We start from the raw sequence: 18,168 nt of genomic DNA, 5'->3' as shown, positions 1-18,168 counted from the left end.
TTTCCTATATCTTAGTTTCCCTATCATCTCTTAAAAAAAAAAAGCAGGGAAGTGGGGACTAGAAAGGTCACTTCTAGCTCTGCTGTTCTAATGCCTCTGGTTCTAGCACTTCAAGATCAGTAGTGCCCAAACTTCAAACACCAGCTAGTTTTTTTTTTGTAGGTATATATTTATGAATTAAACATGTCAATCTGTATATTGGTACTAACAACATTTAGTTCTTTTTCTTGCCTATTTTCTTCCCATGCATGTGTATAGTTTTTGTGCATCCCTGGCATTTGTGTTCCCAAATTTGGAGTACACGCTCTAGAAAAGTAACTTTAAAAGTCTTTAAAGTATTGAAAAGAACAATAGTGTAGTTATTAAATAGTATTCTCTGATGAATATACCTTTGTCAATCAAATAGCAAACAGAAAACAGAAAAAAAAATCGTTTTTAGGACTATGATTTGTTGCTCCATGCCATTGTTTTATTGTGGAGTTTGATGCCTGATATACTTACCTACCAAGCTACCTCAACTAATATCATTGTATTTTTATAGCTTGCTTTAGAGTTTCTCAAAGAGTCATACATCAGACTTTCTTGTTTTGAAAATACAAATAAAAATATGAAGACTAGCAGTCCTTGGAGGAAGGAAAAACATTACTGTTGTTATTGATCATATCTCTAGGTTTTGGATATTTTTTTAATGATGATTTACTATTTTTGATGAATAATCTTTTAAGCTGTCATTTTGTTTCATTATTTATAAAAATTGAAACCATGTCATTCGGTGGAACTGGGACTGTTTGGGGAGAACTCAACTCAGTGAAAATATAATGGCTGTTAAAATATGGTTTAACAGGTTAAATCTCTGGCTTATTGAATGGCAAGTGAGTCAGTTGTTTGAAGTTGTAAGGAGAGAAGTCTGGATGCTGCTGCCATTTACCAACTCTAATAAGCCACTAAAATACTACACAACTCAGCTTCCTCTTTACGAGTGGGAAGGATCATTGACCTGCGGTTGAAGAAAGCTTAGGAATGATGTAGTCTAACTGAACTAATCAGTCGTGGCAAATAAGCTAATGTATAGCAAGCTATTAAATCATTTCTAAACGTAAGGATTCACATTGGAAGATGTGAATTGACTTTAATATTACACATGTGGAGTGGCTAGCTATCCTTTGGACTCTCAAGTTTCTGTGACTTTAGAGAAGACTTTCATCAGAGAGCTAGTAGACAGGCATAAGGGAAAGAGCAAGGACTGTATTCCAGTTCCAGCCCATGATTCGACTTTATTTGTACGGGAACTCTGTGACTCACTTTTATCGTTTCTTATGAGCTTGCTTGGTGGTTATGAAATTTGAGATTATGCATGTGACTGTGCCTAGAATATGGTAGGCATTCAACAAAGGTTAATTCTGTCTTGTCTCAGAGGCTGTGATCCTGGTAGGTTAAAGGAAAAGTTAAAAGAAAGGTTGAATATCCTTTCTGATGTATACTGATGAAATCTGTATATGCTAATTTTGTCCAGTGGTATCTGAGTGACCTCTCAATTACCTGTGTTGAATTCAGTTCATTAAGGAGACAGGAGCTAAAAACAACCCAACAATCAATCATCTCTTGTTTAGAGGTCGGAACAATAAAACTACTGAATTTTCTTTTACAAGGTTGATAGTTTCTTTGAAATTAAAGTAAAAACTAAAGTGCTTTACACTTTTTTTTTCCAGCATGCTACAAGTGAAAACTGATGAGAAAGTGAATTTGTCTGATGGGAATACAGCAAGTTGCCCTTTGAGCCCCATTAAGATGTGCCTTAATCGTCCCATTGAATGGAATCTGAATTTGACAGCAGCATCTCTAGCGAGCTGTACAGTTCATAACCAAAATCTCAAAAGTGAAGAGAAATAGATTGCAGTTCTTCTTGCACTATCCTTATTTTGTACGTCAACGTTCTTCCTGCTGATAAGCATTTATCGATTGATTTTGAAATATTTCTAGTCTTGTGATTTGCATTAATCATTTTGATTATATTCTTTGTATGTCTTTTTACATGTTTTACACCAGACCATTGTGGAATTTTGCAGTACAAATGGATTTTTGAAGTTTCTCTTTTTAATGGTATTTTGTGAATTTTTTACTCCCTAAGTTTAAATATATAATTGTCCCCAGTTTTATTTCCGTGCACAATGTCTTAATATATAATGCATTGTGAGATTTAGAAGGCTAGTATTGTAAAGATTTGTGATTACCTGACCCATGAACAGTTGTATAACAGGTGGATACCAACTACCTCGAAGCAAATTGGTAAAAGGCAAAGGTATCTCTTAGAAGTATATCTCTTTCAAAGTTATATATGTATAGAAAAATTGATCATAGTTTATCATCAAGTAGCATGTTTCCATTCATAAGGAGAATTTGAACTGATCAGTTATTTCTCTGTACTTTTAAACCTATGAAGTCTGGGTTTTAAGAGCAATGGCACAATTGCATGTTGACTCTTCAGCAAATCTGTGCCTCTTGCAGATAAGAATACTGTTTGGTTTTTTTAAGTTATCCATTTTGAATGAAAAATGGTAAATGGATTTACATCCATTGATTTTACTGTATTTTAGCCATTTATTTTAAAGTGTAAAGGGATGTCTTAAAATGAGGATAATATTCCTTACCTCTTTAGTAGTACAAAAGCATAGCTTTTGTGATTGGCTTATGTGATTGTGTCCAAAACTTGAATAGTAAGAATACTCAAAGTCTGATGCTTAATTTTTCCCATGGCTGAGAAGGAAAGCTTTGGTATGGTGGTCCATGTAAAGTGTGTAAGAACATGGCTCCTTCCCTTTGGATTGCCTGGCTATGGGTTAAATGGGATTTAGTTTAGTGTGTTTCTAAAGACTTTTTTACTTATGGCACATTTTGTGTACCTTCTAAGTCCTTATTTCTCCCAACCTACCCCAACCCCCAAATTATTTTTAAAAAGACAGGGATTTAACAAAAAGGCTTACGTAAGGAATTTGAAGCACAGGAAAAGACACAGAGCCAACAGAATGAGAAACAATCATCTACTTTTCATTGTTTTATATCACCACCATATCTGCCTTTTCCTTTTTCTTAATAAGCATTCTTTGTAACCTTCAGACTCCTTTTATATTTCTAAGTTTTATAAAGCACATATACATATGTAATGTAGCAATTTGGCTCAAAAAAGCACAGCATTCTTACTTTAGCTCCATCTTAGAACATCACCTTAAATGGCCTCTGGTAAATAAACCTAAAAAAGCACAATTATTATTAAAACCAATGTATTAGATCCGATGTTAGGGTATTTCTATTCTGAATAATAGAGATGATTATCAGAGGAGTAAAAGGTGTTTGGGAGTTACAGAAGGAAAGAGGACTGATTTGACACAGTTTTAAGTTTCTTAAGTCAGGCCAGTGCCAATTCAGAAAATAAATTTACAGTGAAGAAATAGTGCTCATTCACACATTAGTATATAGTGGACTTCCTGTCACATTTTTTTCCTACTAGTATTTTCTATTACCCACAATAAATATTTTGTTATGCCAAAAACATAGAGAACTCCATCATTAATATGTATATGTGAACATTTCCCTAACCCAGGAACCATCGCAACATAAGCAAACTTGGGCTCTCATATGCAAACATTCTATGAAAAAAATTACTCATGCATGTAGCATTATCAAAATATTTTTAAGTGTAAGAATCACAAAATTATCAAAATGATAACTGTTGAACTTGGATGCTGGGGACTTTGGTTCATTATACTAGTCTTTCCTGGAAGTAAGCTCCTCTCTAGCCAGTTTGTGGTACTTCATTTGCCCTTAAGATGTCGTTTTTAAAATGTGTTCTGAGATGTTTTTATCTATGTTGGATCTGCCACATCTAAGTCAAACTTTTCAAATGCAAGTTACCAGCTAGTTACATTTAAAAGTTGTCTATAATGCCATGATTTTAAATGTGAGAACTCATAAGCATCACCTGGGAAGGCTGTTAAAAAGCAGGTTCCTGGGCCCACCTTAGATTCTGATTAAATCCATGACTGATGGAGATGGTCTGTGGAGCACACTGATGGACGCTGTCTCACTGCTTCAATACAGGCTAAAGTAATGTGGAATCACACAGCAGAAAGTTCTACAAGAATCAGACTTCTTCTAATTTTCATACAAGGGTAACTTTATTAAAGCAAAGAAATGAATATAATTTTAAAGGACATTTTTCAAAGGACTCCACCTCCATCATATCTTCTCCTAATTTTTATCTTCACTGAGAAATTATGCAAGGTTAAGTTTACTTTTTTCTAGTGCTGCTGTCTTTGCTCGTCTTGGTAGTCTCATCTTCATTTCTGATTCTGGCTCTGGAACTTCATGATCACTAAACAGATGTTGAAATACACCAATTTAAATACAAGCTTTAAAACCAGTTTATTTATAAATAAAACTTTGTTTCTGTCATTCTATCCGTGTGTGATTGATATCCTGATTCCATTAAGCTTAAAACTGAAATCTCAAAACCAAAAAACACCGATTGGCTATCCAGCAAAGTGAACCATGGAAAACCTAACTAATTTTTTTTTATATCTACATGGAACCTGGTATTATACAGAAAAAAGCAAAAAACAAAAACCCAAACTTCTATAACGAAGCTTGTAATTAAACAGGAACCATAACAACTGCCCAAGAGTTTTTTTGGAAACTCAAGTAGTGAAAAAATAAGTTCTATTTATTTAGGCAATACATTCCTAAAACACTGTAAACAGCAAGTTTCCCCAAAAGATACTTTAATTAAAACGATCTAAAGTTATAAACTGAACATATATACATTTTACCTATGAATGAATGAATGCAAGACAGCTGTAGACAGCTTCCAACAATGGCTTATTGGCAGAAACCAAAAATAAACTATATAACTAATATCATCCAAATTATAGGCAGAATTATTCTATCATTATAAATGTAGAAAACCCAAATCTGAATCTAAATAGTTTGCTAATTCAAGTTCAGAGAAGTCATACATACATGATCTTATAATTAGAGGAATACATGGAAATACAATTTGAAAGAACATAAAGATAACTACCTAGTACTAAAAGCCATGTCAACGAACAGGAAAAGCACACAAGCCAGAGGAAGTCAAATGCTCTTAGATACATAATCTAAAAAGCTGTAAATTTTCACGGATTATCTTGTTAAATAATCACAGTATAAACAAACTACAATTTTTTTTTTTTTTTACTTCTAGACATTTTTTTTAAATGACGATAAACCTCTTTACATATTCTAGATGTGCATGCATACCTTTCAGAGTCAGCCTCAGCCTCAACAGTCTGACGTCTCCTGTTCGTTCTAGCTGAAGCTATCACTTTTCTCCGTCCTTAAAGACAGTATATAAATCATTATCAAAATCTATTATCAATTGCTCATTTTTAACCTGTTTTCTGGGCTACCCAAATCCTTTATTTTTCCCTCTTCAACACCCTTTCCTCCTAGTTTCTAGCCACCTTGATACAAATGATCAACACCATGGAGAAAAGGAACCCCAGCAAGATCAAAATTTTACTAATTTCTTTTGTAAGCTCTTATAATAGGCAAGGGAAAAGATGGAAATTGAGTTATAGGTGGCAAATTTTGTTAAATTTATTTGGGGGAAAGAAGCATGTGAAAAATGTTATATAAAGAAAGTACCTCATAGCACAAGGTATATGGAGAACCTAATGAAAATTAAGGTTAAAAAGAGAGATTAAGCCCATAAAACAGATCCTAAATAAATAAAACTTTAATCAGTAAGGTATAGTTTATTATAAAATATTTGAACATATACATGGTCAATTCAAATGTGTGTTCTAAAACATTTCAGTATAAAAATTAAAGCCCTTTATATGCTGGGGGGTTACAAAAATTCTAGCTAAAAATTCACAAGGTTAAGCAGTGAAGTGGCCTGTGATGCTCATTTATGATAATAAAATAGCATATATAAATGAAGTTTGAGCTATTAAAAAAAAAGAGGTGTAGTTCTTATACATGACTAAAACCAATCTGATCAAAAGCAGATTATTCAGTATGATCATTTGGTTGAAATTTATATACCCTACTTATTCAAGTGAGACTTTTTCTTTCTGTTTTCTTCCAACTGTACATATTTGCTTGTAAACTTCTAATGCAGTTATCCCCAAGAAAACATCCAACAATATGGGAGTAATGTGAAACAATTAGCCAGCAATAAGCATTTAAATAACTGATTGGCTACAAAACAATATTACTTTTTTCCATTTAGAAAAAAATTAAGTCTACACAGAAAAGGGCCTCAAAAAAATATTTTTCAAGGATTAAAATAATGGTTGGTTCATAGGTGGAATTATTAGCATTCTTTTGATTAGTTTGCTTGGATGTGTTTTCTGATTCTTCTGTAATAAGCATGCATTGCTTTTGTAATAAGAAAATAATAAAAGATTAAAAAGACCTTGAATTTCACATTTTTTTTTCTAAGTGATCCCCTAATAGTCAACATTTACTTTATTCCAGCAAATCCCCTATTGTTGGATATCCCTTTGAAAATAAATTATGTTGGGAAAATATGAAATAAAACGGAAAACAGAAGCCTAGAAAAATACTAGGAGGATAAAAGGGACAAAAATGCTTAATCATATAAAGGACAGACCACAAACAACTGATAATATAAATATAAAATCATTGTTCATCATTTGATAATAAAAATCTTAATTTAACCCAAATAGTCCTTTGCAGTATGATCTTTTGCATCATATTTCTTTCAATCAAAAGCACTTGAAGCAACACTGATGTCTTTTAGACACAAAGCAAAACCTAATATCAGCTAAAACAAATCAAAAAGAAAGTTAAGGATACTGAAGACAATGAATGATCTTTATACCTATTTAAGGAAACAAAGTATTTCACTGGATAACAAAACTGAAAAGTTTTATTATAAGGTTAGTCAATCCAGGGGACTTCCCTGGTGGCACAGGGGTTAAGAATCTGCCCACCAATGTGGGCGACATGGGTTCAAGCCCTGGTCCAGAAATATCCCACATGCCATGGAGCAACTAAGCCCGTGTGCCACAACTACTGAGCCTGCGCTCTAGAGCCTGCAAGCCACAACTACTGAAGCTTGCACGCCTACAGCCCATGCTCCACAACGAGAAGACACCACAATGAGAACCCCGCACACTGCAACGAAAAGTAGCCCCCGCTCGACGCAACTAGAGAAAAGCCTGCATGCAGCAATGAAGACCCAATGTAGCCAAAAATAAATAAATAAATTAAAAAAAAAAAGAATCCACCTGCCAATGCAGGGAACACGGGTTCAATCCCTGGTCCGGGAAGATCCCACATGCCGCAGAGCAACTAAGCCCGGGCGCCACAACTACTGAGCCTGCACTCTAGAGCCTGCACACCGCAACTACTGAGCCCACACACAACTGCTGAAGCCCACGTGCCTCAAGTCCGTGCTCCACAACAAGAGAAGCCACCACTCGCTGCAACTGGAGAAAGCCCATGTGCAGCAATGAAGAATCTAATGCAACCAAAACTAAATAAATAAATAAATAAATTTATTTTTTAAAAAAGCTAGTCAATCCATATATTACCTCTGTTGGTCTTTTGCTGAGTGGATTTCATTCGGGTTGCTTTTACATCCTTGACAGGAGTTATATATACTTCTTTGTTGTTTTCTATTAAAGGAAATAATACAATTATTAATGAACTAAAACTAGCCTCATGAAATACTTTAAATGATCAAATCAATGACAACCAGTCCCAACAGCAGCTATTGAAAATTTATCGTAAGTGTTCCAAAAAAATGTGAACACTGGAAAATAAGCAAGCAAAACTCTTAGGAACATAGTATGCATGGTCATATGGTGAGTGAACACTTCTCAGTAATACACTTTCCTAAGGGGATTTAATTAGAAAAACTTTTCTTCCATTTCTGACATACAATCACATATATGTTAGAGGAGGAAAACAATGTATCTCAGTAAAGATGAAAAGGACAGAATCTTAAAAATACTCAGGTTAGTATGTCATTACCATCTTCACTTTGAAAAACAGTTGTAGTTGTGTTGTCATCCTGTGCCGCTACAACTTGGTCACCATGTTCTTTATTTCCTTTTTCTAACTGAACCTTGATTTTCTCCAAAGCTCTCACACACATTCTATCTTTTACTTGCTGTAACAGAAAACTTTTTTTAATGCATTTTCTAATCTTCTTTCAAAAACGCTATATACTGATAATACAACATTCTAAAAATTCTATTAAATTTATGAAGGAAATATTTACTTCAAATGAGCAAAGTCACAGCATACTAATGTATGCATAAATAGAATCATGTAAATTCTACTTCGATAAAAATTTATACACATTAAGAGTGACTAGAAACTACTTACCTCCAAAATCTCATTCAGTAGAACCAGAAGATCTTTAGCAAGACTGCTAGTGAGTTCTAAAGAACTCAAGGCTTTCGTATAGACCCGAATTTCTGGTGAATATGGACATGTTAGGATCTCATTGCAAATTTTTATAGCCAGATTGTCATGAACTGTCAAGGCCTGGAAAATCAAGAGAAAAATCCTTGTCAATTGAAATGGTATGATTACAATACAGTCTGACACATCTATCATTTCCAACTAATTATCTTGACATAATCCAAAATGTCTAAAACAAAATTATCATAGTCCTCCCCATGTGAGCTCCCCTTCTTATAGAGTGGATGCTATGGTACAGGGCTCAGATCCATCTGCTTTACTACTGACCATTCATTCTCCAGGCTACCACGAGTTATGGAGGCTAAAAGTTCCCAGGTGCAGAACTGATCCAAGCTGAAGACAATGGGCTCTGCCTAAGGTCACACCTTCCCCGCAAGGGTTAGTCCACATTCAATAACTTGTAGATGTACAGGTACAACAGCCTAGCCTTGTTTCAATTCTGGACAAAGCAAAGAACTATCCCAATTCTGGAACTTCTGTGAGATCAGCTGGGACCTTAAGACTGCATGACAAGGCTTCCCTGGTGGCGCAGTGGTTGAGAGTCAGCCTGCCGATGCAGGGGACACGGGTTTGTGCCTCAGTCCAGGAAGATCCCACATGCCACGGAGCGGCTAGATTCATGAGCCATGGCTACCGAGCCTGCGCGTCTGGAGCCTGTGCTCCGCAACGGGAGAGGCCACAACAGTGAGAGGCCCGCGTACCGCAAAAAAAGACTGCATGACAGTTCAACTTCTTCCTCTGCCCAATCTATTTCCCTCACTCCTCCAAGATGCTGATCATGAGAGTACGCCCTAATGTCAACAGCTTCTTTGAAGTCTTCTGTCACCCACACTTAGGACCTCAGAGTTATCTTGGATTCCTCCATCTCCCTTGCCTCACACAAAGTTCGTTCTTCTAGGCTTTTCTACCCGTAATTTTTTTTCTGTCAATTTCTACTACTTTTTTCTGTCTACTTTCTACTACTTTACATTATTCTTTTTCTGTAAGCTTTTATCTCCTAATTATATCAACTTTTAACTGCCCTCTTTATTAATATTCTCTCCCTATTCCTCTTACCAATTCACCTCACCTAATGAAACTGACCACCAAATTAATCTTCCTAATAAGTAACTGTCATCCCGTTAACCCTTTCGTTATACCCTTTCATTATACGCCCTGCAAACAGAGTCAACTCCAAATTCCCTATCCTAATGTTCTTCCCTAACAGACCTATTCAGGATCCTTAGCTGACAAGATTTTTTCCACAGTTCCCCAACATGACTTGTACTACCAGCTACATTTAATCACCTTTACTAAAAGTCTTTCTCTCTATCCAAACCACTCCCCAAATCCCAACAAGGTCTAAGTGAATTTTACGCAGTGAGATTTAAAGCTAGTAATGCTGTACTCATCACCCATACCACATGAAACCTGCCATCTTCTAAAGTGCTAAAGCACTTAGTAGCTATATCACTGACCCTTACTATATTTTGCCTTAATATCCATTGTAATCTTCTTTCCAATAACATGTAACATAGTAACTCAAATGAAGTATGCAGTCACTAAGTAACAAAACAGAAGACCAATATTTTCAACTTAATCAGCTGGCATCTGAAATAATCAACACATTAATTTTCAATATGGTGAATGTTTGATCAAATGATATTAAAGGGTTAAAAACCAGCTTACATGTAATTTGTAGGAGAGTATGCACTTACTATATCTTCTTTGAATTAAAAACAAAACTAAGCTTGAGGTGAGTTTCAATCTTTGAATTCTCCTCCTTGTATCAGAAACAGAGCAGGTAAGCCAACAACTGAGGACTCAATGAGTCCTACATAACAGGTCATTATTCAGAATGATTAACAGCCAGAACTAGGTGGGGAGGGGGTAGTAAGGATCATGAATTTTCGGTAACTTCTCTTCAGTAGCAAAAATGTTAGCACTGATTACTTCTATTTTTATATGATTATCTCCCCATTTCCCAAAAGATTTTTTTTTAATTATAGTTGATCTACAATATTATATTAGTTTCAGGTGCACAAGAGAGTGATTCAATATTTTTATAGATTATTCTCCATTTCAAGTTATTATAAAATAATGGCTACATTTCCCTGTGCTGTACAGTAATCCTTGTAGTTTATTTTATACATAGTAGTTTAGGTCTCTTAATCCCCTATCTCTATCTTGTCCCTCTCCCCTCCCCTTCCCTACTAGTAACCACTAGTTTGTCCTCTATAACTGTGTCTGTTTTGTTATATTCATTCGTTTTACTTTTTAGGGTCTGCATATAAGTGATAACAGAGTATTTGTCTTTCTCTGACTTACTTCACAAAGCATAATACCCTCTAGGTCCACCCACATAGTTGCAAAAGATCTTTTTCTTTTTCTTGCTTTGTGTTATGTGCTATCATATAAACTAGAAATCTCAAGATCTATATGTAGCTTCTCACTATTTCAAAGAATCTATGAGAGGGGTTATTTTACCAAAGCATGCTAGTTAGCATCCCTAGACCATCCACAGGCTAACATACTCACCTACCTGATAATCTTGGGAATTCTTGGCCTGAGGATTTAATCCACTTGGTCTTGTCAAATCTACAAGTAACTCAGCAACATTAGTGATGTCTATTTCAGCTAAAGGAGAAGATGCAGGGGCATTGGCCAGTATTTGTAGAGTTGGAAGAAAGGCTTCTTCAAAACATTCCTGGTTAGTCCTATTGAAAAACAATTTGAGGTATGTTGGCAAAGAAAAAACATATGATTCTTTAAAAAGCAGCAACAACATTATATATTAAATGCACCCCACCAAGACAGAGTACATATTCATCTAGGAAAGAGCCAAATAATTCAGGTAGATAGAATCTAAGTAAGTTCTTCACTTACCACTGAAGAAAAAGAATATTAACAACAAAATACTATAGATATGACTCATAGGGAGCCTGAATTTAACTTCAAGTTAGATTTTGATTTATCGATATGACTAAATACCTGCTTGCATAAGCAAACATTGGGAAGAACACGCCTAGGCAATGTCGAAGTCGAACATCCTCTTCAGTCACAGGATTGTACCATAACAAGACAAGACGAGAAAGAATCCTGCTGCTGACCAAAAGCCCAGAGAACATCAGCTTGGCTAGTCCTTCTGCAGCTCCTGTCCTGAGTTCAGACACCTATTGAAAATGACTTTCATTTAAAAGAAATTTTTTATTTGTATTTCCTTTTTAAGCCTTACATTGCAGCCTAAAATAAGTATTTGTATATAAACTATCCAAAATCATTCCTGTTATTATGAATTATTTTAAAGGCACATAAAAAGATTTTGTTTTTTCCTTTTAGGTTAAGGCTATGTGACAAATTATTAGTCTAGCTATGAAAACTTCAATTCCTTTTAAACTCTTTAGAAAAACCAAAAGATCTTATAATAGTATGAAACCAGAAATCAAAACTATATGTATTAAACACTTATCATGGTGCTAAGATACAGAAAACCTTCAGTAATGGTCTCTGCCATCAGAGGTGCCTATAAATGAAAGCTCCAGAGGTGGGTGTGGCAATGTGTGTGAATAATAGGTAAAATGTGAATAGAAAGTGTACAAGTAGAAAAAGGCATTCCTAGAAAGAGAAACCAAAACAAACCTAGAGAAGAAAATGGAAAAGATGTAGTGGTATTCAAATGCAGGTACAGATATAAAAGAGTAGTAATTAAAAATATTGGTTATTAAGCCTGAATTAAATTCAAGCCTCTGACACTTCCTAGCTGCATGATCTGATCCTGTGCATATTACTTAATTTCTTTGTGCCTCACTTTTTCCATATACAAAAAAAGGGATAATAAAACTACTTATCAAAAAGCACAAAGAAATAATACATGTAAAGCTCTAAGGAGTGCTATCTACACAGTAAATCCTCAACAAATGTCAGTGATTATTATTATTGATGGAAAGTAAGTTTGCTCAGTGATCAGATTAGAGAGACCTCGAAAATTAGGTAAAGAAATATGGTTGAAGATTTTTGAAAGGGTAAGGAGATAAGATTTGAATGAGATTTCAGGAAAATTATCTAGACAGGCCATAATCTGGGAATGAAAGACAAGTCTAAACTAGAGGGGACAGGAGGAAAAACAGAGGAATGAGCAGATACAAGAACTATTTCAGAAATTTTTCAAAACTCAAAAATAAGAAGAAAAATGTAGAGGTTGATAAGATTAATAAGTGCCAGGGTACTGGCATGTGCTTTCCACATACAAACTCATTTAGGGCTCACAACAACCATGAGAGCAGAGACTTTGTTCCACTCAGCATTGTACTCTCTAGAGCATATAATGACTGGCACATAAATAGCTCTCAAATATTTGTTGACTAAATTAAAGAATTATCCCACTGAATAGGCATCATTATTCCCATTTTAAAGATAAGGAAACAGGACAGAGATAGTAAATACCTTATTGAAGATTCACAGACATTACCAGAACACAAATCTTTAAGTCTCCAACTCCAAAGGCTGCATGCCCTCTGTCTTTTTAAAAATTTCTAATATGGGAATTTTAATTGGGACAGGACTACAAGTCTTTAAAGCATGTGAAAAACTATTATTTATGGCCCAGAGGACAGTCAAGGAAGTCAAGATTTTTTAGTGTTTATGACAAAAATAAAATCAAAGCCACAGAGTATAGTTTAGCCAAAAGAAGATTAATGTACCTGCACTATTTAAAAAAACAAAAACCATTCATCTACTGTCAAAGAGTTTTCATGTGCAACAGTTTTCCATCTATGCAATGTCAGCAAGCCCACAGCACTAGACAACTGCCAATGAGCAGTTAGTCTATCACTTGGCTAATAACTCAAAATTTAAGAAAATACTGATACAATTATGCTCCAATAAAGATAAAAGAAAAAAAAAGAAAATACTGATAAGGAAGGACTTATTTCCACCATTCTGCAGTCCAAATGTGAAGTAAAAAACTGTTACAATATACAAAAGACATTAAATATTGATTTAAAAAAGGTCAATTCATCAAAAAGATAATTATAAACATATACACAACAAACAACAGAGCCCCAAAATATATGAACATACACTGACAGAATTGCAGGGAGAAATAGACAGCTCTATAATAATAACTGAAGACTTCAATACTCCACTTTCTGTAATAGAACAACTAGACAGACCAATAAGGAAATAGAGGACTTGAACACCACCATAAACGAACTAGAACTACCAAACATATAGAACACTCCACCCCAAAATAGCAGACTACACATTCTTCAGGTGCACATGGAACATTCTCAAGAACAGAGGCTATACTAGGCCCAAAACAAGTCTTAATAAATTCATAAAGAATGACATTATACAAAATATCTTCTCCAACTACAATGGAATACACCTGAAAAGCAACAAGAGACGAAAGCTGTAAAATTCACAAGCCTGTAAATTAAACAATACACTCTTCTTACACACCAAAGGTCAAAGAAGTCATCAAAATGGAAATTAGAAAATAATTAGATGGGGGCTTCCCTGGTGGTGCAATGGTTAAGAATCCGCCTGTCAATGCTGGGGACATGGGTTCGAACCCTGGTCTGGGAAGATCCCACATGCCACAGAGCAACTAAGCCTGTGCGCCACAACTACTGAGCCTGCGCTCTAGAGCCTACAAGCCACAACTACTGAGCCTGCAAGCTACAACTACTGAAGCATGCGTGCCTAGAGCCCGAGCTTGCAACAAGAGAAGCCACCACAATGAGAAGCCCGTGTACCACAACGAAGAGTAGCCCCCGCTCGCTGCAGCTAGAGAAAACCTGAGCACAATAACAAAGACCCAAAGCAGCCAAAAAAAAAAAAAAAGAAAATAATTAGATGAATAAAAATGAAAATGCAACAAACAAAAACTTATGGTGTGCATCAAAAACAGTGTTCAGAGGGAAATTTATAGCAGTAGATGCCTACATTTAAAAAAAAAATCTCAAATCAATACCTTTACACTTCAAAGAACTAAAAAAGAGATAGAAAATTGGGGGTGGGGCGGGGAGAATCAATGAAACCATAAGTTGGTTCTTTGAAAAGATGAACACAATTGAAAAACCTTGAGTTAGACTAACAAAGAAAAAAAGAAGATGCAAATAACTAAAATCAGAAATAAAAGCAGGGACATTACAACTGACCTTACAGAAATAAAAAGGATTACAAACGAATAATAAGAACTGAATACCAACAAATTAAACAACCTAGATGAAATGAACCAGTTCCTAGAAACACACAAATTACAAAAATAGACTCAAGAAGAAATAGAAAATCTGAACAGACCTATAACAATAAACAGATTGAATAAGGAAATCAGAAACCTCTCCAAAAGAAAAGTCCAAGACCAGATGTGTTCACTAGTAAATTCTGCCAAATATTTAAAGAAGACTTGACACCAATCTTTCTCAAAGTCTTCCAAAATAATAGAAGAGAAGAAAACAACTCCCATCTTAGTTTATGAGGTCAGTATTACACTGATGCCAAAGGCAGACAAAGACCAATACAAGGAAACTACAGACCAATTTCCCTTATGAATACAGATGTAAAAATCTTTAATAAATTACTAGCAAATGGAATCCAACAACATATTAAAAAGATTATACACCATAACCAAGTGGGATTTATCCAAGGAATGCAAGGGTGGTTCAACATAAGAAAATCAAGCAATGTAATGTACCATAGCAATTAAAAAAGAAAATCATGGGCTTCCCCTGGTGGCACAGTGGTTGAGAGCCCGCCTGCCAATGCAGGGGACACGGGTTCGTGCCCCGGTCCGGAAAGATCCCACATGCCACGGAGCAGCTAGGCCCGTGAGCCATGGCCGCTGAGCCTGCACATCCGGAGCCTGTGCTCCGCAACGGGAGAGGCCACAACAGGGAGAGGCCACAACAGTGAGAGGCCCGTGTACCGCAAAAAAAAAAAAAAAAAAAAAAAAAATCACATAATCATTTCAATTGATGTAGAAAAACCATTGACAAAATTAAACATGCTTTTATGACTGGGAAAAAAAAACAGAAGATAACTTCTTCAAAATAAAAAAGGGCATTTATGAAGAATCTACATCATACTCAATGGTTAAAGACTGAAAACTTTCCCCCTAAGATCAGAAACAAGACAAGGATGCCTGCTTTAACCACTGCTATTCAAGATTGTACAGCAAGTTCTAGCCAGAGAAATTAGGCAAGAAAAACAAATAAAAGACATTCAAATTGCAAAGGAAGAATTAAAACTGTCTCTTCACAGATGACTTGGTCTTATAGAAAAAATCCCAAAGAATACACACACACACACGGAAACTATTGTACAAGAGCTAACAAATGAATGCAGCCAAGTTGCAGGATACGAAATCAAATCCACACACAGAACAGTTGAGTTTCTATACAACAAAAATGAACAATCCAAAAAAGGAAATTAAGAAAACAATTCAATTTACAATAGCAATCAAAATAAAATATATAGGAATAAATTTAATCAAGGAAGTAAAAAACATGTACCCTGAAAACTATATACCATTTCTGGAAGAAATTAAAAATGACCTAAATAAATGTAAAGATATTCGAGTTCATGGATTGGAAAACATAACATTAAGATGGCAATACTGCCCAATGCAATCTACATATTCAATGCAATCCCTATCAAAATTCCCATAGACTTTTTTCCAGAAATGGAAAAGCCAATCCTCAAATTCATAAGGAACTGCAAGATACCCCAAATAGCCAAGACAATACTGAAAATAAAGAACCAAAGTTGGAAAACTCACCTTCCTGATTTCAAAACTTACTATGAAGTTACATGAATCAAAACAGTCAGGTAATGGCACAAGGGTGGACACAAACAATGGAAAAGAATTGAGAGTCTAGAAATAAACCCATATTCCTATGATCAATTGATTCTCTCCCCCTCCACAATGGTGCTAAAACAATTCAATAGGAAAAGAATAGTCTCTTCAACTAATGATGCTCAGACAACTGGATGTCCACACGCAAACCAAGAAGTTGGACCTCTACCTCACACCATGTACAAATATTAGCTGAAAATGCACCAATCCACTTAAATTAAAAGCTAAAGGAGTAAAACTTTTAGAAGAAAACAGAGATAAATTTTCATGACTTTTGATTTGGCAATGTATTCTTAGATACAACACCAAAAGCACAAGCAGCAAAAGGAAATATAAATTAGTCTTCATCAAAATTTAAAACTTTTTAAAAATCTAAGGACATTATTAACAAACTGAAAAGACAACCTATAGGAGAAAATATTTGCATATCAGTTATCTGATAAGGATCTACTACCCAGAATATATAAAGAATTCTGAAGGACACCCCAATTTAAAAATGAGCAAAGGATTTGAACACATATTTCTCCAAACAAGGTATACAAATAGCCAAAAAGCACATGTAGATACTCATCATTAGTTATTAGGGAAAGGCAATTCAAAACAAGATGGCTAAAAATTTTACTAACAATTTTTTCTTATTAATAAAACAAAATTATTTTAAAATAACAAGTGTTGATAAGGATGGAACCCTGTTCTTTGTTGGTGGGAATGTAAAATGGTTCAGCTGCTATGGAAAACAGTTTGGCAAGTCCTCAAAAAGTTAAAGAAATTACCACATGAAATCATGAAACGCCTACAAAAAACAGGATAGTAAGCTCCTTAACATAGGTAACAAAAGCAAAAATAAACACATGGGACTATATCAAACTGAAAACCTTCTGCACAGCAAAGGAAACTATCAACAAAATGAAAAAGCAACCTATGGAATGGGAGAAAATATTTGCAAATTACATATCTGATAAGGGATTAATATCCAAAATTATATATAAAGAATTCATATACACAATAGCAAAAAGCAAATAATTTGATTAAAAAATAGTCAGAGGAATTGATAAACATTTTTCCAAAGAAGACATACAAATGGCTGACAGATACATGAAAAGCTGCTCAACATCACTAATCATCAGGGAAACGCAAATCAATACTACAATGAGATATCACCTCACACTGTTAGAATGGCTTTATCAAAAAGACATGAGAAGTGTTGGTAAGGATGTGGAGAAAAGGGAACCTTAGTGCAGTGTTGGTGGGAATGTAAACTGGTACAGTCATTTTGGAAGGCAGAATGAAGTTCCTCAAAAAATTAAAAACACAATCCAATTTTGGGGTATATATCCAAAGGAAATGAAAATAGAATCTCAAAGAGATAGCTGCATGCCCATGTTCATTATTTACAAGAGCTAAGATATGGAAACAACCCACGTGTCCATCAATGAATGAATAAAGAAGATGTGAGATATATAGTGCAATATTATTCAGCCATAAAAAGAAGGAAATCCTGCCATTTGCAACAACAGGGGTAGACCCTGAGAACATTATGCTAAGTGAAACAGCCTGACAAAGACAGACAAATACTGCATGATGTGACATATGCAGAATCTTTTTAAAAGTCAAACTCATAGAAACAGAGTAGAAAAAATGGTTGCCACAGACTGGTGGGTGGGTGAAATATGGAAAAGGGTATACTATCAGTTCTATTATATCTAAAAAAAAAAAAAAAAAAAAAAGAAAAGAAAAAAAAGAATAAGTTCTAGACACCAAATGTAAAACATGGTGACTAGCTGATAACACTACTGTATTACTGAAATTTGCTGAGAGAACTTAAATGTTCTCAC

General features: G+C 34.9%; 2 protein-coding genes across 8 annotated transcripts in view; one reads left to right on the top strand and one right to left on the bottom strand.

Annotated features, from left to right (window-relative positions):
- The window catches only part of LCORL (ligand dependent nuclear receptor corepressor like), a 162,149-nt gene extending 157,695 nt beyond the window's left edge, over positions 1–4,454 (top strand). For 5 of the 7 annotated variants that reach the window (XM_022566841.3, XM_089911704.1, XM_089911703.1 and 2 more), the window contains one exon: positions 1,710–1,839. In XM_022566841.3, coding sequence (XP_022422549.2) covers positions 1,710–1,723 — 14 coding nt within the window. In that variant the 3' untranslated portion in view covers positions 1,724–1,839. Of the gene's footprint in view, positions 1–1,709 lie in introns of all 7 variants that reach the window. The other 2 variants (XM_089911705.1, XM_022566862.3) reach the window with 1 other exon arrangement.
- NCAPG (non-SMC condensin I complex subunit G) overlaps positions 3,832–18,168 on the bottom strand; it is a 46,884-nt gene continuing 32,547 nt past the window's right edge. Inside the window, exons 15-21 of the mRNA XM_022566869.3 lie at positions 11,467–11,648; positions 11,018–11,192; positions 8,398–8,559; positions 8,041–8,179; positions 7,599–7,682; positions 5,293–5,368; positions 3,832–4,369 (exon numbers count right to left, since the gene is read on the bottom strand). Coding sequence (XP_022422577.1) covers positions 4,270–4,369; positions 5,293–5,368; positions 7,599–7,682; positions 8,041–8,179; positions 8,398–8,559; positions 11,018–11,192; positions 11,467–11,648 — 918 coding nt within the window. The 3' untranslated portion in view covers positions 3,832–4,269. The remainder of the gene's footprint in view (positions 4,370–5,292; positions 5,369–7,598; positions 7,683–8,040; positions 8,180–8,397; positions 8,560–11,017; positions 11,193–11,466; positions 11,649–18,168) is intronic.

The sequence above is a fragment of the Delphinapterus leucas genome, chromosome 5, assembly GCF_059928025.1.
Source record: "Delphinapterus leucas isolate spDelLeu-1000000601 "Yukka" chromosome 5, BTC_Dleu_Yukka2, whole genome shotgun sequence".
Classification (NCBI taxonomy): Eukaryota; Metazoa; Chordata; class Mammalia; order Artiodactyla; family Monodontidae; genus Delphinapterus; species Delphinapterus leucas.
Note: the sequence above shows the minus strand (reverse complement) of the source record. Positions and strands in the feature narration are given on the sequence as shown.